The following is a 22,475-nucleotide window of genomic DNA, read 5'->3' as shown; positions in this document are numbered from 1 at the left end:
AATTTGAGTTCAACCTCAAATGTAAATGGCTTCATGCTAGAAGAATTCAAATATCCCGTTTTAATATCATTCTCGCTCGATATGCATTTAACACGAACATTCTCGCCTGGTATTTTAGATGTTATTTTCACCGTTAATCTTGGATGAATCAATTCGTACCACAAAGAATTTGAAGCTTGAGTAAAAGGAACAAATGCCAACACAAAAATTGTGAGAATGAAGCAAAGTTTAACACCTCCATTGGTAACATCCATTGTTGATGGTAATTAGAATCGAAGGTATCACTAATTGGTATTTTTCACCATTAATTATTTTTTGTGCAACAATAGACAACATCTTCATGGTGTAAAAACAATCTGCAACAAGAATTAGAGTTGTAAACCGTTATTAATTTGTGGTTTTGTTTTGTATTGTCTCTAATATGTCCAACTCCCTCCCATACCTCATGTTAACTAAGTGCTATTATGGATTTTTATAGTAAATGTAGATATATTTTGTGGTTGTGCCGAGAAGAAATTATTAGCCATCAGTTACTCCATACTAAAGATATTAGAATTAAATATATTTTTGGTCCCTATAAATATGTTAACTTTTCGTTTTAGTCCCTCTAAAATTTTCCTTCAACTTTTAGTCCCTATAAAATTTTCAATTACTACTTTTGGTCCCTATTTTTAATTTAATTTTTGTATTTTTTAATAAAATTATGCAGAAATGTGTAAAATATTATAAAAAAATTTGAATTTTTTAACAAAACACAAATTAAATATGAATTTTTAACCATAAAAAATATAAAAATTCATGTTTTGTTAAAAAATTTTAAATTTTTTTTAAGTGATTTTTATAATATTTTGAATTTTTGTGAATTTATTAAAAAATATGAATTCTAGATATGAGTTTACTTTAAAAGAGGGACCAAAAGTGAAGATTGAAAATTTTATAGGGACTAAAAGTTGAAGGAAAATTTTAGAGGGACTAAAACGAAAATTTGACATATTTACAGGGACTAAAAACATATTTAACCCAAAATATTAGAGTTACTTAATGGGGACAAGACCATTGATTGTAAACGAGTCTTTAAAATCACAAAGGATTCATTTTGCAAAATTAAGAGATGCAAAATTTTAGTCGTTGTTGAGGGTTTTACTCTAAATGATTGAATGATCATGCATAGATTAGATTTTTTATCTTATATTTGAGAAAATGAATGTTAGGGTCACACTCTCTAACACACTCATCTGACACACTTCAATCACAATTGGTCAAGTCAGTAATATTATTTTATCTTCTAATCGACTCTGTAGGGTGAGAAACTACCCTTTGTTAACAAAAAAAATTAAAAAAATATTCGGAACTTTCCTTTAGATCCGTAACAATTTAGCTCTCGATCTCAAGCTCCTTCCAATCTGTCTTGGTCGCTGTTATTGCCATTGTTTATGTCAAAAACTCTTCTAGTTATTTCTGAAACATCTTCATCTCAAGATCTCTTTTTTGTTCCTTACAACTTTGTGGCCAAAGTAAAAAAAAAATATCTTAACATGTTTTCACTTGCCAATGAATTTTTTATCTGGATTGCTGTGGTTTGTTTTTGTAAAGGATGGACTCTTGAATGTGAGGTAGAGCGCGCAATGGAAGAAACTTTTGGGAGGTTGCAATTGGAGAGGAAGACAAAAAGTTAAATCTAAATGATATAAAAATAAAATAAAATGAATGGTTACACATTCTATTAGTGAAGCCCGTAACAAGTAAAATAAAATAAAAAGTGGTTGATGTGGCCAATTGTGATTGAAGTGTATTAGAGAGAGTGTCCCTAGCATTCCTCATTTGAGAATAATTATCTTCTATCGTCTTGACATCAGTTTTCATGTTGATATGTTTCTAAATTCCATTAAACACGATTATCTTATATCATCTCAAAAGCTTTTAGACCATTCACATGTTTTAAAGGTTTTGTTCAATCTTATCGTTCCAACATCAAACTTCATCGTTTAGTACTTTGGTTAAAGTCCAAAATATTTCTTTTAAAATAATAAGATTGAATAGATATTTTTTTTTAGGGAGGACTGAATTAGATACTTTGAAACTTAAGAAGAAATAATTGGAATTATAGAAATCTATTATTTAATTATTATTTTTGTTGAAATTGACTTAAAATTTGATGGAAATAATATTGTTGCTAAAAATATAAAAGATTTGATTTAAATGTATTTTGTGTGCTTTCGGAAGATTATTGCTGAAAATATATTTATGGACAAAAAATATATTTTTGTACCGTATGAAGGAAGATTTGATGCAAATATATTTTTAATAGGAATATTTGATGCAAATATATTTTATGCTGAATGAGGAAAAAAAGGAAACGCATCTTCAGCGTGATATTCGTTTCAAATTTACGAGTTATATTTCTCTATAACTATAAACCTTGTATCAAATTAAATTTGAGAGAGGTTGAGAACCCGAATACAAGGGTTTAGAAGCCAAGTAGAGATTTCTCTTGCAACAAACATTAGGGGTTGAGATTCTTTTGATCACCTTGGGAGAAACACTATTAAGATTGGTCTCTTGGTCATGGGAATAGATTCAGTCACGCGGGAAGAGAGATCCGGACACGGGAAGAGATTTAGGATTTAGGTAAAATTAAGTTTGAAGACTGATTCTTGTAACATTTTAATATCTCTTTTGTAAAGTTACTCATCACTATAGTGGAACGGAGAGCTACTCAGACTAGGTCACTATTAGACCGAATTGGATAAACAAGTTTCCATGTGTTCTCTCTTTTTTCGTTACACATGTTATATTAGTTGCTTGATTAACTTGCTCCATATATCAAATATTTTATTAATGTGATTTTTATCGAATTCACACCAATTTTTCATAATTCCTTGGTAAAAGGAGAACTATTCATGTGATGAACCCATAAAAAAAAAAAAAAAAAAAAAGCTTAGCTTTGTTGAACTTAGATTACAAGAGTTTTTTATGTGAATTTTATGTGATTTGGTGAGACCATAATTTCGTGCACAGAGAGTGTTATTATATGTTGAGCACGTGTTATCACGCGCCTACCTTATATTGGTTAAACCGTTGTAGGAGTTGGAAGCGCAAGCTTTGTTGCTCGATTTCAATGGCCGCCGCGTCTTCTTCTTCTTCTTCTTCTGTTCGAATTGTTGTTGTCGGTGATGTGGTAAACTAAACTAAACTAACTCTCCTTACTTTAATTTCGATAATCTTCGATTGTTAATATAATAGTACCTTCCTAATCTTTTTAAGCATGACTGCTGGAACTTTCAACAAGATTCCAAAGCACTTCAATTCCTCCAGGTAATTAATTATTCTCATTTCATAAGCATTTTTTCAATAAGCACTTAATTAAGTTGTTTACTCAATCGCATCCTTGATATAGAAAGGTTGGAAAAGAAAGTATGTCCAAAAACTATGCTATGCTCTTGGCTGGGAGCTAATTGAGAATATAAATTACTGAAACAATCAAATTAAGGGAATTCAAAATTAAAATTTTGAATTTTTTTCTTCCTTTTGATTGGATGTCACATTAACAAGTAGAATGAAAATGTAGAGAAGATTATGCTATTGCATATACAAAAATATTCTCTTGAGTTAATGTTTCAAAAGAATAAGTATGTAATATACAAAAGTACTATTTTTTTCTTCTTTTTTTCACTTTCGTGTTATTCATTGTGGTGGAATTAAGGTTTAATGTAATAAGTATGTAATGTATGGGTGGGTAGGAGGGAAACATGCATGTGTGGACTTGATTGGGGTTTCCCCACTTGTGGGTTTAGGGACCGAGTTTTTTATTGTGGGACATACAACCCTCAAAGCCACTTCAAACAAATTGGCTAAACATGAGAAAACATGTTATGACAATCAGCTTGCTTGCATTTGACAATTTTGGCTTCCTAGCACTAGAGGTTAAGGATCTTCTACAAAGAGCTCAAAGAGTCATGCATAACAATGTTGTGTCTCATAGGTCTTTAAGAGGATTGATTTTGCCATCTAGAAAGGGTTAGCGGCGCAGCTTGTTGCACGCTTGTCTTCTATTCCTATGTAATTTTTTAATAGTAGTTATGAAATGTTATAATAAAAAAAAAAGATAAGAAGTTGTCTCAGGAAAAAAAATCTACTCAAAATTATGTCGCTTAATTCATACTCCCTCCGTTTCAAAATATAAGCAAAATTCACTTTTTAGGATCATTCATTTAATGATGTATGTGGTTCATAATATGGACCACATACATCATTAAATGAATGAATCTAAAAACTGAATTTTGCTTATATTTTGAAACAGAGGGAGTACTAGATATGCCATCAGGAAACCTACAAATTTTGTCGCTTAATTTTACATATGCTCTTAAATTTCAATTTCCAAAAGTCAGTCGCTTAATTTTATAGTGTGTGCTATGCTAAATATGCTGTCATGATACCTATAAAGAAAGCGATTGTGTTGTTTGTGTCTTAGTGAGTGTGCAAATTGAATTAAGTGGTTTACATTTTACAGTTAGTTTCCTTTATTTTTATTTATATGAACCTAATAACAAGCATACATATGTATATCTGATCAATCAATCTAATATCGACCTATATTGCACTGCAGCCAGACTTGGTGCTCTTTACAGGCAAGTTTCATTGTTACTGCTGCTCAACCTATCACACTATGTTGATATTTCTTAAATTCATTTAGTGTTGTTGGTTCTTTGTGGCCTATTCTAGTTGGTGAGGAAATAGCGGGTGCATACCTTTGAAATTTTGTATTGAATTCCATGGCATTGTTATTTTGCACATATAAATTACTCATAACTGTTCACTATTTCATCATATTCTGTTTCTTATATCTATCAATGATTTATTATGATTTTTTATCATATGATTCATACTTCTCTTAATGTTTACATCCTTTTTCAACTACACTGAATTGAATTTTGTTAGGTGATTTTGGCGAGGAAAATCTTGAAATCGTTCGCAGTGTTGCAAATATTGAATTTGCTAAAGCAGTTATATTAGGAAATCATGATTCCTGGTTTACTAAGCGGTTTTCTGACAGGTGAATTTTACATGTTTGTCCTCAAATCATTTTTCTTTTGTGTGTTAAATTTACGTGGTGGAAAGCTTCATCCACAAGACTTTAGATAATCTCATTTTAAAACAAATGATGGGATACAATAACAATGGATTTACAATGTGAACAAGCAGTCATTTTTACGCACCTGCATTTCCCCCTCTCCCTAAACGAAAAGCACCCGCACGCGTACACATTCACGGAGGCAGACAATCTCATGGATCCAAAAAATTTGGATTTAAGTTTTGTCCATATGTTAATTACATATTTCATTTGCAGTTTGTTTTCTGCCCTATAAGTATTAGTTGCAGGCAGTGATTTGCAGTCCAATTTTTTACTAACATTTTGATTTAAATGTCAGTGAGAAGGATAGAGTTCAGCTACAGCTAGAATGGTAAGTTCTAAAGAATTAATTGTACCTTATGATTACAATCCTGATGCCTCACCTAGCATGGAAATTTTATTGTTGTTCCATGATGAGTACACTCTTGATGAAAGCATATTTGCTATCACAATCCATTGCTGATATGTGTATATAATATGTGGGTAAAGTAACAAGTTCATACTTTCATTAAAAGAAAATGGGCCAGATATTCTAAATCCTTTCCCATTGAGGGTTTGAAAGAATTCTAAGATCTCTATGCTGCTTTTTAACTGTGGAACAAAATTTCTTAAGTACAGAGAAGTTATCAATGCATGAGAAAGAAAGCAGATTACTTAAAAGCCTAATTGGCACCTTTCTAGATTTACTGAAAAGTTCACTTATAATATTTTGTTTTTATAGAATTAGTTGGATAATTTATTGATATAAATGTATATATTACTGTGAATCTCAGCCTTGGCAAGGAGCATGTGGCTTATCAACGTTTAGATTTACCTCTAATAAAAGTAAGTGTCGTTGGTGGGCGGCCATTTTCATGTGGGGGTAAACCATTATTTCGAAAAAAGCTGCTGTTTGCAAGGTGTGTATTATGTAAAAGCAATTATAGACAATTTGACTCTCTAAGGGATCCAATGTCAACTCAATGTTTTAAGATTCAAACCTTTGTTTCTAATCCCAACAAGAGAGTTGAGTTTTCTTATTTGCTCCAATTATGTGGTCACTTGAAAAGAGTGTTGCAAAAATTTTCCATCAGAGCTAGTTTGCTTCAAAATAGTTTGAGGAAAATAACCACTTTTAAGGATTTGTGAATTGTTTTTGCTTTTGAAAAATAGTCAGAAATCTGATTGTAATGAAAAGTAAATTTGAGTATCTTCTTAGATATAATCTGATTATAATGAGTGAAATAGATAAGAAAATGCTAAAAAAATGATTTTTATAATTGTAAACTAACAACAAATAGGTTGTACTTTACATAAAAAATCCCAATAATAAAGTAATCAATTTTTATAAATATAAAATTATACTTTCTTAATCTTAAATGGATGGTCCCACATAAGGCCATCTATTTATGTTTCTGATGTATTTCCAATATCTAGCACTATCAGACACCTAGAGTTACTTGACTGTAATATCCATTGTTTTCATAAGGCATAAGCAACACTGAAACGGTAAAAGTGAAGTTGGATGGCCTTTTTTTACTTCACATGAAGATAATGTATGGTATTTTACCAGTACTGAAGTTGCCATTGTAAATCATAGTTGATATTTCAAATTTGAACTTTTTCTTAGATATGGAGTTAAAGACATGGATCAGAGTGCCAAGAGAATCCAGAAAGCTGCTATTGGTACACCAGAGGATCATTTTCTGATATTACTTGCACATAATGGACCCACAGGTGCAACACAGAATCTCTTCTCTAGCAGTGCTGGCTTGTCACGTCAAATACCAAAATAATTCCTGAATTTTCTTTGTGCAGGCCTTGGTTCTGGTTCGAATGATATATGTGGAAAAGATTGGGAATTGGATGGTGATGGTGATCATGGTGACCCAGGTAATAATTAATATATACATCAGAGCTTGGATTGTTATTAAAAATAAAATCTCGTGTTTTTGGTTATTGGAAATCATTACAACTGTCAAGTCCTGGTTTCCCCCATTCCAAATTAATGTTAAATATTTGTTTTCTTCATTTCAAATGGCTGTGTACGTTCTTTTCGTATGTCGAATAATAGTAGTGATTTGCCTGGTCATTTTCTGTTTTGGTGGACATGTCCCATAAGATGCAAGTGTGGTCGATGATGTCAATGTTGCAAAAATGGGAAACTGATTTAACTAGTTTATTATGTTTGCATAACAGATCTAGCATACGCAATATCCTTGCTAAAAGAGAATAATCAGGTATCTATTCCTTTGGTTGTGTTCGGCCACATGCACAAAGAGCTCGCACATGCCAAGGGTTTTAGGAAAATGATTGTCATTGGGGACGACAACGTCATATACTTGAATGGGGCCATTGTTCCTAGGGTCAAAAGTTTGAGCGACGAGGACAAGAGAAGCTTAAAGGTTGAAAGTCCTATGTCCTCACTAGTGGCAGAAGGTACAGCAAGAGCCTTTACTTTAGTTGAGCTCTCAGAAGGAAGAGTTACCAGAGTTGCAGAAAGTTGGGTATCTGTTATTGAAGATAGGACCACATTAAAAGAAGAACATATATTATTCGAAGACAATTAAGAATCAAGATCCTCATCTTCTAAGTTGTCGTTTTTACTTACGGGACATGGTATTTAATGCTTAGATGAAAACAGTACGAGGTGACATATGCTTTGATATTAATTCCTTATATAAATGAATATATTGTAGCTAATGTTAATATATGGTAATAGACATCATAACATCGGCTTTGATACCAATTCCTTATCTAAGATTTTGGTAGTAATTCATATTTTCCTTTTAGCAGAGAAGATACCTATCTGTTTTGCTTGACCTTGCACATTTTTTCTTGATGCATCTCATATCAGCACATAAAAATTTGCTTTCGCAAATATAAATAAATAAAATATACAAAATTTGAATGAGGAATTGGACATAGGTGAAGCAAGGATGGGTACTGGCTTACAACAGCTGATTCTCTGTACTCCTACTGGGACGAGGTGCAAATACTTAGGAAGTCAACAAGATAAATGATTTCTTGCAAGCATACTAAAATGACCAACCTTGAACCCCTCCAAAAAAAAAAAAAAAAAAACCAACCTTGAATGATGATATTTTTTTACACTGGGCCAATTTGACACCTTGAACGTGTTCACAACTCAATACTGTAGCAAAAATAAAGAAGATGACAATTGCTTTTCTCACATCCATTGTTTCCTAGAGACACATGGAAATGACCAAAAAACAGCGTTGCTATATGGTACGATAAAAAAACTGGTACGATAAAAAACCGCACGAACAAGCTTCAACACATCTGTGCGTACACGTCTCTTGGCTAGCACCGTCATAAAAGACGCAAGCACCGTCTTCGCCGTTGTCCTGGTCATTGCCGCCCCAACCACCGTGATAACACCAGAGTTGGTTGCTGCCACATGTTGCCAACCACTGTAGAGTCACCACCAACAATATGTCTCTGGCACGCGACTAGTTTCAACATGTTTACCAGTTCCGACATCGGCGCCGGAGGAGAGAACATTTGGAAAGGCACCGGCGTGGGAGGTTACTCTTTTTACTACCATTGGAGCGTTTTTGTCAGATTACTTTCATTTCCACCATTGGAGAGTCGATTACTAGTTGCGATTTCATGTAAAATGTTATTTCAAAGAAGGATATAATGTTACGGTTGGTATAAAAAAAAAAACATGATCAATTTTTTAGTAAAAATAATATGCAAGAGAGCATATCACTGTTTCGTGGGATTTGCACGAAACATCTTATCGTGCACTTTAGCATTTTTCCTAATTTAATGAGTGCAAATTTTCAAAGAGACGTGGATGATTAAACTTTGGGAAATGACATTAAGCATTAAATTGGCATAAAAGTAATTTTTATGGAAGGTACACTCTCCGGTCACAAATATAAGTAAAAATACATGTTTTGGATTCATTCAATAAATAAAGTTTGTGGTCTTTATTGTAGATAACATACATTATTTATTGAATGTATCTAAAATATGAATTTTTTCTTATATTTATAACCGGAGGGTGTATGCAATTAATGCATGCTTATCATAACTAGATGTGTACAATTTGTGAGTTAGAATTGGAAAATGATAGTAGTATAATGAGAGTAAATTTCAAATGAGTGATGAATGATTAAACTTTGGAAAATGACATTAAGGATTGAATGTGCAGAGAAGTGATTTTGTGGACGTTTTGTAATGTCTGCATGCTTAGATAGACATGTGTAGTTAATGAATTAGCATCGGAAAATGATAGTAGTCTAATGAGTACAAATTTCAAATCAAGTATGAGACGATTAAGCCTTGGAAAATGGTAGTAGTCTAATGACTACAATTATGGAGTTAGCATTGGAAAATGGTACTTCCTCCGTCTCATAATTATTGTCTTTTTAACAATTTTTCTTTTTTTTAAAATAATTGTCACTTTACAATACCAATTTAGCATTTATTATTTTTTCTCACTATTATACCCTTATTTATTGAATCTCAAAATAATTGTCACTTTACAATACCAATTTAAGCATTAAATGAATATAAAAGTATCTTTACAAAATGAATAATGATATTTGAACAATCATTTGATGATAATTTTTGTGATAAATTCATTTTTCATTCTCTTCTTATTGGTAAAAACAATAGAGAGAAAAAAAAGGACTAGAGAAATAAGTACATCATGTGAATATGAGAGAAAATTGTCTAAAAATTATTACAAAATAGTTGTTCAAGTATCATTTATCTTACAATTAATGAGTTAGAATTTTAAAATGGTAGTAGCATAATAAGTGTAAATTTTCAATGAGAGATGAAGGATTAAGTCTTGGAAAATGGCATTAAAGAGGTTTTTTCTAGATTACCCTCTCTTATTTAGAGGGTATTTTACCCTCTCATAATATCAACCAATCAAAATGTAATATACATTGACAACATTAAATGTCATAAATGAATCAATTTTTTTCTAAAAAAAGAATCAATTATAATCATAAGGCAACTTTTAATACTTTTAATTTTTATTTAATTATAGACATGATTACATTAGAGATCCTTTATCTTATTTATTTGTTACACTTGGGTCCTTTATCTTTATTTTTTTCCACTTAGGTCTTTTATCTCTTATAAAAGCACATATACATCCTTTTTCTCATTTTTTTATTAAAAAAAATACATAATTTTATTTTTTAAAGTATCTTTTTATTAAAAATGAAACAAATCCAGAAATATGATGAAGATGTTCATCATTTTCATCTTCTTCCTTTGAATCTTCATCATCTTCATTGAATCAAAAAAATTTCTACACAAATATATCTCCAAATATCATGAATTAATGTTATATTTACCTCAAATCTTCTTTTAAACACAAAAATCAAACCCCTATAGGGAAAGAGATTTAGTTTCATCACAAAAAAAAAATTGTTATATAAATTGTCACGCTGTATATTATTATTATTATTATTATTATTTTCTAACTCAATATTCAAGCCCGACATAAAAATAACCCCAAAATTGATAGCAACTTTGCACATCAATTTTGTTGTTTCCAGAACAATCTTAACTTTCGTAAAGCCTAACCCTTCCGCCAATGACTAAGCCTCCACCATCCTCCTTGCAACATTTATGAAATTAAGGTTTTGATTTTTGTGTTTAAAATAAGATTTGAGGTGAATATAACATTAATTCACGATATTTGGAGATATATTTTAGTAGAATTTTTTTTTATTTAAAGAAGATGATGAAGATTCAAAGGAAGAAGATGAAGATGATGAACATCTTCATCATATTTTTGGATTTTTTTTTCAGTTTTAATAAAAATATATTTTTAAAAATAAAATTATGTATTTTTTAATAAAAAAAATGCGAAAAAAGATGTATATGTGCTTTTAAGAGAGATAAAGGACCTAAACGGAAAAAAATAAAGACAAAGGACCAAAGTGTTACAAATAAATAAGATAAAGGACCCATAATATAATATTGCCTTAATTATATTTAGGTGTTCAATCTTAATTAATTTACACTACAAGACCGGCTTAAAACAATTAAAATTTCACATCAAATTTCTTTCATCTGAATGTCCTTAAATTTATCAGTTATATTCATAAAATTTATTCCTCCCATTTTGATTGTTCAATTTTGTCGTTCCCAACTGCCGCATTTTTCAATTTTCGTGAGAATCGTCATGATTTCAAATATCGTGAGAATTGTTGTTATTTCCAGTACAACGTCAGATATGATGACTTGATTTTTCTTTTTGATTTGATTTCTCTTGGTTGTGATGTAGTTAATTATAACAATTGAGTAAATCATCCGTTGTACTTTGAGGGCTGCTAGCAGGTGTTGCCGCTGTGATGTTGTGGAAGTTTGCTAGCATTTTTTGGTTGTTGCTGAAATGGTTATGTGATGAGGCTTTTGTTCTTTTATTTGGACTTAAAAGACTTTTGCTGATAGCGAGACAGGTCTATGCGTGTTAACAGATTTTATTAGGTTGGCTGCTTAAATAAAAAAAAATAAGTCACGATACCTGACGCGGTTCTAGAAACAACGACAATTCTCACGATAATTGGAAATTGCGGCAATTTGGAACGACAAAATTGAACAATCAAAATGGGAAGAAGAATGAAAAAGAAACAAAAAATGATCAATATGGAAGAATAAAGAAGAAGAAATTTGAAAGAAGGAGATGTTTTTGTTCTCACGTTCGGGGTTCTGGAATGGAAGAAATTTTATGAATGTAAATGATGAATTTAAGGACATCAAGATGAAAGAAATTTGATGTAAAATTTTATCTGTTATAAGTCTTGTAGTGTAAATTAATTAAGATTGAACACCTTAATATAAAAAAAAAATTAAATCATTTGTTGTTTCAAAAAAAAAAAATTAAAAGTATTAAAAGTTACCAAGATTAACTCTCCTTCAAAAAAAATAATTAAGATTAACTCTTTTATTTTTAGAAAAAATCTACTCATTTATTTGACATTTAATGTTATCTATGTATCTTACATTTTGATTAGTTGATATCATGAGGCAGGTAAATTACCCTCTAAACAAGAGAGGGTAACGTAGGCTTCACCCATTAAAGATCGAATGCACATAAAAGTGGTTTATGGAGGTTTTGTAACGTATGCATGCTTACATAGACATGTGTAATTAATGAATTAACATTGAAAAATGGTAGCAGTCTATTGAGTGCAAATTTCCAATCAAGTATTCTCTTCGTTCACATTTATAAGTAAAAAAATGACTTTTTAAGTACATTGAATAACTAATGTATCCGGTCACGTTTATAGGTTAGATACATTAATTATTGAATGTACTTAGTTGTTTTTTTGCTTATAAATGTGACCGAAAGGAGTATGAAACGATTAACCTTGAAAAATGAAAGTAGTCTAATGAGTACAATTATTGAGTTAGCATTGGAAAATGATAGTAGTTCAATGAGTACAAATTTCCAATGAGAATTGAAAGATGATACCTTGGAAAATGGCATTAAGGATTCTATGCACAGAAAAATGGTTTTATATTTTTTGTTCTATATATAGTTTTGGTTCATGTCAAAATAAACCACAAAACTGTTTCATCCCTCAAGCGCGTTTCATTTTTCTTCCTCTGTCAATGTCACATAAACAGTGTTGGTATTTTTTGGTTTCGGATGATTTGGTTCAGATGCTTTATCTCTTCATCGAGTTTAGAGCTCAATATCGTGTTGATATCACCAGGTTTGCTTCCATCTTTTATCTCGTTTTCTTAGTTTATTTAATTTTGATATCCCTGTTTTACTCTACTACCTCTTTTCTTAATCCTTCATGATATTATGGAACAATTTTCATTGTTTTTACTCATCTGATGTTTTATTTCGAGTGAGTGGAAGGATAGGACTTGGACTTTTGTCATTCTTATCATCTGATGCAGTAGATTCAGATCGTGTGGGCAAAAAGCTCTCCTCTACCTTTTACTCACCAAAAAGGTAATATGCACTTTTTCTATCCCTTTCTATGGCTTAAGAAGAAGATATGGGAATAAAAATTTGTTTGTTTTGATGCATGAATTTAAAGGTGACACAAAACATAGAGGAATTTAGTGACGAAAGCATGAGATCAAATGGAAATAAAGCCAAATGAGACGAACATAAATCCATTGTGTCTTTGGGACCTTATTCAAGCTGGAACTCTTATATGAGATTATACTAGGGTTGTTTTGACTAGGTAGCAAGCACAAACTTCCACTATGAATGCTGGTTGTAACTCGTTGATATATCCATAACGATTTTTGAATACTAGGTGGGATGAACAATGGGGTGATTTGTCTCTGATACATGCTAATAAGTGTGTTCCCGTATCTATCGGTTCCTGTATTAGATTTTGCTTTAGGAGTGGCAACAATGAGGAATGTTGCTAGCTATATGAGTCATAGCCAAACTCCCATTGTGTTTGTTCAGTTTAACTACTTTCAATGGAGAACATCCATCCGATTAGAGACTCGAGCCTTGATAATGGGGTAGTAGCAAATATTAATGAGAAAATCACTGGCAACATCACTATATATAATTGAATATTTTACTAACTTTTTATATTGTTAATGTTGAAGTTGAGTTTTCATTTAGTTTATGTATTTCTACCATTCTGTGAAATGTCATTGTCATGGAAGAACAGTAGGATGAAATGACAGAAGGCAATGGTAAAAACAAATAAACTAAATGAAAACTCAACTTCTACATAATCAAAGTCAGTAAAACATTCAATTATATGTTGCAAGGTTGACAATGAACTTCTTATCAACCTCAACTACTACCTCATAGCAAGGCTCAAATCTCTTGTTGGAGGGATGTTCTCCATTGCAATCATCATAAGGTGAGGGAAATTCAAATTATGGTGATGAAACTGAACAAGCGCATTGGAAGTTGGTCTCTGACTTGTATTGCTAGAAACATTCCTCATTGTTGACATATCCAAAGAAAAACCTAAAGGAGGATATGATTATAGGAGGAACTCACATGATTAGCGTATATCATAGATAAATCATCCCATTGTTAATCTTGCCTAGTATTCAAAAACCGTTTTGGATATATTAACGAGTTACCACCGACTTTCCTAGTCAAAGTTTGTGTTTGTTCTTTTGTCAAAGCAACACCTGTGTACTTGCATATAAAAACCCCACCTAAAATAAGGTTGAAAGACTCAATGACTTTAAGTTTGTCTCATGGATTTATTTCTATTTGATTCCTGGCTCTACTCACTAAATTCCTCTATCTTCCGTGTCACCTACTGATCCATTTATAAAAGAAACAAAACTTCTGGTTTTTCTTATCTTATAATTAGGACATATAAAAAGTGTATAATACATTTTTTATGAGTGAAAATGGGTACTGGGTGAAGAAAAGACTTTTGCACACGTGATCTGAATTTACTATATCAGATGATAAGAACAACATAAGTCCATGTCACATTCTACTCCGTTCTATGAAGCATTGATAGTGAACTTTTTTAGATGGTATGTGTAGATACACCAAAGATATATGTAGGTCTATGTCATACATCTCGTGTATATGCTATGTTTGAGGGATTTATTTTGCTAAATTGAGACTCCATTTATCTTATGGCTGGATTTTAAGAAACCGTGCTTTCTGTCATTGGCGGTTGCACACTTACTGTTTTTTGACAGGTGAGTTTTACAATCATTTTGCTTCTACGATTGGTCAAATTTACAAGGTAAAAAAAAAAAGCTTCATGCTCTTAGCTTCTTCCAAAAGACTCTAGATAATTTCATTTTCTTTTAAAACAAAGGATCGGATGCAATTACTATGAATTTACAACGTGAACATGCAAACATCTTTTACACACAGACTCAACGACCGACAATCTCATTGATCTAATAATTTTGGATTCAAATTTTTTCCATATGTTAATTGCATATATAGTTAATAATTTGAAGTTCGTTATCTTCCCTTTAATATCCACTATTTTTATAAAGGCACAAGCAACAGTAGAACTTAATGTTTTGTGGTGCTTTACCATCTTTACTGAAGTTACCATTGTAGCTCTAGATGTATCCAATTTGAACTTCTTCTTAGATATGGATTCAAAAACATGGATGAGTGCCAATAGAATCCAGAAAACTGCTCTTGGTACACCAGATGATCGTTTTCTTATATTACATGCACATAATCTCTTCTCTTGCATTGCTGGCTTGTCACATCAAATACCAAAATAATTTTGGAAAAATTGGAAAATTAATGTTGAAGACAGGACCACCTTAAAAGAAGAACATGTATTATTTGAAGGCAACTAATTAAGAATCAATTATCACATGGTATTTAATGCATAGATGAATACAATCCGAGGTCACATATGCTTTGATGCTATTTCCTTATCTAAACGAATACATTGTATTTAACGTAAATATACGGTGTAGAATTGGCATGGGCTTTGATACTAACTGCTTATTTTAGATTTAGGTAATTCTTGTGTTTCATTTATCAGAAAAGATATTCATATGTTTTGTTGGGTTATCCAGGATGTTTCATCTATCATCATTTGTCATGGTGTGTTCTCTTTTACTCGGAACTTCTAATGTGATGCCATTTTATTTTCCGATATTTAGTTATCGGCGTTGTTTATTGTCTGTTTGTCTCCCGTTTCAGTGATTTTTATTTTTTTTTGCAATTATAAGTACTGTGCATGAATTCTGATGTTGATTGGGCACGTCTATATCATTTTCACGTTAGGTTTTTAATGGACCCAATGACAATTGCAGCAGATTATTTGTGAGCTTGTGATCCCATATGTGGTCCATGAAATGCCTCCCATAACATTGAGATATTCCAAAGTAAAGGATAAATAAAGAGGACCAAACTTTGATGCTGACTGTTTGGTCATCTTTAGGTGAATGATTTACTCAAACGAAAGAAGTAATATCATTTGATTAACCATGCAAATAGCATATGATATGTTATGTTACACAAATACTATCACCTTTTTATGCATATTGCATTAGTACTATCCAATGGGTCAACACCAATCAGCAGCTTGTCATGCATATTGGATTTACCCTTGACGCCTTTTTAAAGCCTGCGATTCTATAAAAGTGTGATGTAATATTACTATCCAATGTCTTTTTTCTCCTTCCTTCTGAAAGTTTGGTGCACCGAATTCTAAGCGGTCTATGCAAATACTTTTGACTCCTTATGCTCCTTTACAGCCATTTGATGATAATAGAAAATAAAGTGAAAAGGAAAAACTTTAGTATTCCCAAGCTCTTCCCTTGGTTGCCATTGACATTGATTCTGACCGTGCTAAAAGTTGCTAGTAATGACTAATGTAAGAATTTGGAGCACCATTTTATAATTGTGCTTTGAGACTCGATTGAGGAATTGAATGGAAGGTTAGAGACTTGGAGATGGACCTTAGAAATGTATGATTTTTGCCTGAGTATAAGCAAGATAGAGTATATGAAATGTAACTTCAGCAAAAGGCAAAATAATTCTACCTGAAATGTGAATATCATACCCAAATCAATTGCTTAAATATCTTGGGTCCATGGTATAAAATGATGGAGAAATAGAAACAGATGTAAATCCTTGTATTCAAATCATGTGGTTGAAATGGAGAAAAGCTTTGGTGTTTTATGTGATAAGAAAATACCACTTAAGTTGAAAGGAAAATTCTATCGGTCAGGAGTCAGACTAGTAACATTGTACGGTACAAAGTGTTCTACGGTTAAGAACATAGAAATCAAGTAAACGTAACGAAGATAAAAGACAAACATTTTTCAAAATAAAAAAAAAAAAAATTAACACAAAGAAATGTCTTTTTTATTAGAGGAACGACAAATAACGCACATGTGGAACTGAACTAAGTTTTTTTTTTAAGTGAACCTAAGTTTTTTCTTTAACAATTTCTTTCATTCATTATAAATGAATTAGTGTTTAAATAATTTTCGTCGATTGATAAAATAATTGATGATTTTTTTTAAAAATTAAATCAAATGAGAGATATTTTAATATACTGTCATTAAATGCGAGAGAAGTTTTTTTAATTAATTTATGGTATATTAATAAAGAAATTAGTGTTTAAATAATGTTTTTTGACTGATAAAATAATTGTTGGATTTTTTAAAAATTAAATCAAATGAGAGATATTTTAATATATTATCATTAATTTGAGAGAAGTTTTTTTAATTAATTTATGGTATAATAATAAATAAATTAGTGTTTAAATAATTTTTTTTGATTAATAAACTCATTATCGGATTTTATAAAAAGTTAAATCAAACGAGAGACATATCGATATATTATCATTAAATACGAGAGATATTTGTTAAGATTCGTTTATATTTCATTCCAAAAACAAGATAATTTTGTTTATATTTTATTTTATTTCAAAGGGAATATATCATTAAATTGGATAGGACAAAAATAGGGAATAGCTAGAAAGAAACAAGATATTTGTAATTTAATAAAAATAAAATATATCAACACTTTTTTTTAAAGGAAAATTTATTTTACTTTATTTTTTATTTTTTTTATGAGATCCAACATTTTATTATCTAAAATTGTCAATATTAAATAGTACATTTGTACGTAATAAAAAAAGTAATTCATCTTAAAATGAATGAATGAGGAATCCAATTCAAATTCCGACTTATGAATATTAAAAAAAAAAAACATGTAATAATCAGTATCATTAAAATGGTAATAAAATAGTAATATTGTATCTTATGAAAAGGATGAAAAGGTGAGAGAAGGAAGGAAAGAAAGGGAAAAGATGAATGGTGATAGCAGAAGATGTTGTTCCTTCCAGCTCACCCGTTTACTACGGACATTCACCTTTCCTTCTTCTCTTTCTCAAATCAAAAATATTTTCTTTCCTTTTCCTTTTTTTTTCTTCTTCAAAATCATATACATTATAGAAATAAAAGATAACAATCTCATCAACTTTTTGCACACACATAATTATACCCAGAAATCTTCGAACATTACCCAAAATAACTCTTTCTTTTTTGTTCTATATAATGTTTTCGTAGTTTAAACCACCACAAAATTGTTTTTGTTTCATCCCTTCTGTTCTGTAAATGGGTAATGTCACGGGAACGGTGGCGGCAAAGTTTGCGTTTTTCCCGCCGGAGCCACCAACATACGAAGTTTACAAAGAGAACGATGATGGGGTGTTGAAGATTTCCGGCACGACGGATAAAAGCGTCGACGTTCATATTGTAGACACAAAAGGAGGCAATAAGATCGTTGCTACGTTGTGGAAACACCCTTTTGCAAGGTTTACTATATTGTACTCTCATGGTAATGCTGCTGATTTGGGTCAGATGCGTGACCTCTTCATTGAGCTTAGAGCTCATCTTCGTGTCAATATCATGAGGTTTCTTTTCTTAATCCCTTATATACAATTTTGCATGCTTTTATTAATACAACAGTTTTTGTCTGTTAATTAATAATTAGCCATGGTTACTAATAATTCATATGATAATAGAGACTTGGTAGCTTTATGGTGTTGTTTTGAATTCATTTTGAAGTATAAACAAAAGATCTTTCTAAGTATTTCTTGGATCTTTGTGTTATTTTGCAGCTATGACTATTCTGGTTATGGACGTTCCACAGGTAAGGTAAGTAACTCATTTTACTAATATGAAGAGGTTTTGAGTAACACAAATTATCAATTTTTTGGTTGAATTATGTTTTTATCCAAGTGAATCTAACATTTATCTATATTCTTTCCAACTGTGATAGCCATCTGAGTTCAACACGTATTACGACATAGAGGCTGTATATAATTTATTGAGGAATGAATATGGATTTAAGCAAGAAGATTTGATTTTGTATGGTCAATCCGTTGGAAGTGGACCAACGACACACTTGGCTTCTAAATTGCAAAAATTGAGAGGTGTTGTACTTCACAGTGCTATTCTTTCTGGATTAAGGGTCTTGTACCCTGTAAAGGTCACATTTTGGTTTGACATTTTCAAAGTAAGTTTTGCCATACAATTCTTATACCACTGCCATAATTTTTAGCACTGAGTTTTGTAGTAACAAAAGTTTTCAATTTCGTTTCAGAATATAGACAAAATTCGGTATGTCAAATGTCCGGTGTTTGTTATACATGTAAGTATGTCTTTCTTTCCATCTATGTATGTAATCAGTTTATGCAATTGTGTTCCCTTTTCTGGTTATATTTGATCAATCGTTTCTTTTTGAGGCTTCTGTCCTGATACGGCGTTTCTGTAATTTCCTATTTAGCTTGATGATGATTTTGTCCACATGAAAGCTTGACTTAACCCTCAATTAGAAAAGAATAGCTCAAGTCTGAAGTCTGAATGCTTGATTGCGTATGTCATACAAAGCCAAGTGCACATGATTAGCGTGTATCATAAACAAATCATCCCATTGTTTTCCCATCTAGTATTCAAAACCTGATTTGGATATACCAATGAATTACCACCCGCATTCCTAGTCAAAGTTTGTGCTTGCTCCTTAGTCAAAACAACCCCTGTGTTTGTCTCATTGCTTTATTTCCATTTGATCCCATGCTCTCCTCATTAAATTCCTCTGTCTTCCGTGTCAGCTTTAGATCCATCCATAAAAAACATATATATATATTTTTTTTTTCCTATCTTCTTCTAAAGCCCTAGAAAAAGTATATAGTACCTTTTTGGTGAGTGAAAATGGGTACTGAGTGGAGAGGAGCCTTTTGCACGAGCGATCCTGAATCTACCCTATCAGATGATAAGAACAACGAAAGTCTGAGCCGAAAAGTTGTGCTCAATTGAATTTTCTTTCTGGAGGTAGTAGTAATCCATCCACTGAAATGTTTTTTTTTTTTTTTAAATGTTTTATTTCGACTGTTCAGGGACCTGGTGGTGTTTGAATACTGGTATTTTTTATTAGCATTTCATTTTATAACAAAGTATAGAAATGTTTTTTTGACTTGTATTGTCGCCACATTATATTTTTCTCCCTGTTTAGTAAATATCTTAAGATTATGTTAATAGGTAGGTTAAGTTTTGTGTCAATCTGTTCATCTCCTTTAGAACAATACAATAATGAAATTTAGGTTCTGGAATAAACACTGAAGACATCAGTCTGTCTCATTCTTGTGTTTCTTAGAATAACTAGTGCCCCTAATGGACCTCTCCTATGAAACTCCAACTGAAAAGGGGGGCGGATGAGTACAGTTCAGTTCCTATGGTGCATCCGTTTGTAGTGAGTAGGGTCTCTTTATCGCTGATCAGTTATTACCCTTTTTCATGCATTGTTAACCTAAAGGCACAACAACAATCTACAGTTCAAGTAAAGATATAAAATATCTAAATGATGTTCAATTTGTTGTGTATATTTAGTGGATGGTCATCATGGTGGGATGTCAATATGTAGATTATATCTTCTGTCTGATTGGAACTTCGTATCCAGCATAGATTTATAAAATATATGGCTTTTGGAAAAATGCTGCTTCCATTTTTATTTTGAGCAGTCTACACTAGTTATCCTATGTATGTCTGTTACAAAAGATGTTTAATGAATATCTAGCATTTATCTATCACTCCGTGTCCCCATTCTACCAAGTACCAATACTATTGATAGAATAGGTAACCACACAACATTTTTGGTGCTTAACGACAGTGATTAATAACTTCTTTTTCCAGTTCTAGAAGAAATACTGAAATTGATATCTTTTGTTATGTTTTAGAGCGAACAACACAATCATTGGGGAGATTTCAGAATATGGAAACTTTTAGTTGTTGCCTAGTTTATGAGATATGGCCGAACAACATGTAGCAATAGCATTATAGTCATTGTTGTAAATGGAGCTGATTTCGAGTATTAAAATTATTATGGCTTTCAAGTTTTTGTTGTATAATATTGCTTAGTCTCATTATTTACGGATTCGGTACTTTATAGTCTGCAGAAAGCATCACAACTGACATGGATATTTTTTGACACTAATAATAGTTTTGTTTCTGCTTATGGATTGTTTACAGGGAACAGAAGATGAAATTGTGGATTGTTCTCATGGAAAGCGGTTGTGGGAGCTCTCAAAGGAAAAATATGACCCCTTGTGGGTTAAAGGTGGAGGCCATTGCAACCTTGAAACTTTCCCCGAGTACATCAAGTATTTGCGCAAGTTTATCAACGCAATGGATAAACTTTCTATCACTTCCCAAACAAACAAACAACTCACTCAGAGTCCTAGTATCACTGATTCCAGACATACCAAATGCTTAGGATTTGTTAAAAGATAGGTTCATCTTTTTTGAGGTTTCATAATCAGTTTGTTTATGGAAATTTACCCTCAACTTCAATAGTGCCCATGTCACTTAGTCTTTAGCTTCATAGGTTTTTCAATTGGCACTCAGTACAATGAGTTTATTAGAATTATAGGATGTCTAGGACCCGACAATTTTCTTTTGACAGTGTCTTTTCTTTTTGATCAATTTCTTGATGATGTCTTTGATCTAAATCCTGTTGAGATAGTGACAGCTTTATTTAGGTGGTGAACTCCTTAGTGGTGTTTTGTTTTCCTGTTTAGTTATTGTCTACTTGATTTAAAATTATGGTAAAGTTGTTTTGCATATGTATAAATATAGGTTCATCATAATAAAAGTGTATCGACATCTTATAATTAACAAGTATTAAACCAATCAACAATGATGTTGTACTCCGAGGCCGTAATTGACAGTGTCTTTTAGTATTTTGAATCATTGACATCTTCATGATTTGCTGTTAAGTTTGAAGACATAGATTGTGTGATGTTCACAAGATTACGCAATCTCAAGTTCAACTTTAAAAAAGAGAAGTGATATTTGGACAACCAAAATAAAATAACTTTAGGGACAACCTTTATTCCTCTCTTTTCATTGGACAATAACAATAGAGAGAGAAAAAGAAAGAGAGAAAATAAAAGTAAAATGTGAGTATGAAAGAGAAAGTTGTCACAAAAATTGTTTAATAATGGTTGTTCAAATATCATTTCTCTTTAAAAAAATATCCTTAAAAGTAGGTTAAAAGCTATGGTCTAACGAAAAATAATGCATGATGTGATGGTCATTTATTTTGTTTTTGTCAAAAGTGTTCTATTTTTGTAGATACTATCAATTTTAAGGGAACAAAGCTAAGAAGAGGGACTCACTATACAAATAAAATAAAAGTTGATATATTTTAAAAAACTAAAAAAAAATTCAAAAAATAATCCTATATTTTACGGAAATCATGCTAATACCGGAGGGGATTGGAAAAGTTTGTGGAATTGGAAGGGTCTGCAACATATTCAAACCTTCATTTGATTGGTTGCTCATGATCGCATTTTAACTAATTACCGTCGAAGTAGATGGGGTGTTGACATATCCCCAATTTGTCCTTCTTGTG

General features: G+C 31.5%; 2 protein-coding genes across 4 annotated transcripts; both read left to right on the top strand.

Annotated features, from left to right (window-relative positions):
* The first annotated feature begins 2,932 nt into the window (after positions 1–2,932).
* LOC11436325 (uncharacterized) lies at positions 2,933–7,891 on the top strand. 2 transcript variants are annotated; one of them, XM_003610339.4, is made up of 9 exons: positions 2,934–3,178; positions 3,265–3,315; positions 4,607–4,628; positions 4,939–5,053; positions 5,430–5,462; positions 5,905–6,030; positions 6,741–6,847; positions 6,929–7,003; positions 7,310–7,891. In XM_003610339.4, the coding sequence occupies exons 1-9, from the start codon at positions 3,032–3,034 to the stop codon at positions 7,678–7,680; spliced, it is 1,047 nt and encodes a 348-aa protein (XP_003610387.3). In that variant the 5' UTR covers positions 2,934–3,031; the 3' UTR covers positions 7,681–7,891. The 2 variants fall into 2 exon arrangements, with proteins under 2 accessions (XP_024638735.1, XP_003610387.3); XM_024782967.2 differs by lacking the exon at positions 5,430–5,462 and having other exon boundaries at positions 2,933–3,178.
* Positions 7,892–17,836: 9,945 nt separating this feature from the next.
* Positions 17,837–21,692, top strand: LOC112421139 (alpha/beta hydrolase domain-containing protein 17C). Of its 2 annotated transcripts, XR_003011185.2 has the most exons (6): positions 17,837–18,477; positions 18,685–18,721; positions 18,846–19,082; positions 19,170–19,217; positions 19,353–19,897; positions 21,092–21,217. XR_003011185.2 is itself a non-coding variant. In XM_024781511.2 (5 exons), the coding sequence occupies exons 1-5, from the start codon at positions 18,179–18,181 to the stop codon at positions 21,350–21,352; spliced, it is 882 nt and encodes a 293-aa protein (XP_024637279.1). In that variant the 5' UTR covers positions 17,840–18,178; the 3' UTR covers positions 21,353–21,692. The 2 variants fall into 2 exon arrangements, 1 of the variants encoding a protein (XP_024637279.1); XM_024781511.2 differs by lacking the exon at positions 19,353–19,897 and having other exon boundaries at positions 17,840–18,477; positions 21,092–21,692.
* The last annotated feature ends 783 nt before the right edge of the window (positions 21,693–22,475 follow it).

This window comes from Medicago truncatula, chromosome 4 (genome assembly GCF_003473485.1).
Source record: "Medicago truncatula cultivar Jemalong A17 chromosome 4, MtrunA17r5.0-ANR, whole genome shotgun sequence".
NCBI lineage: Eukaryota > Viridiplantae > Streptophyta > Magnoliopsida > Fabales > Fabaceae > Medicago > Medicago truncatula.
This window is presented reverse-complemented; position numbering and strand designations above follow the sequence as displayed.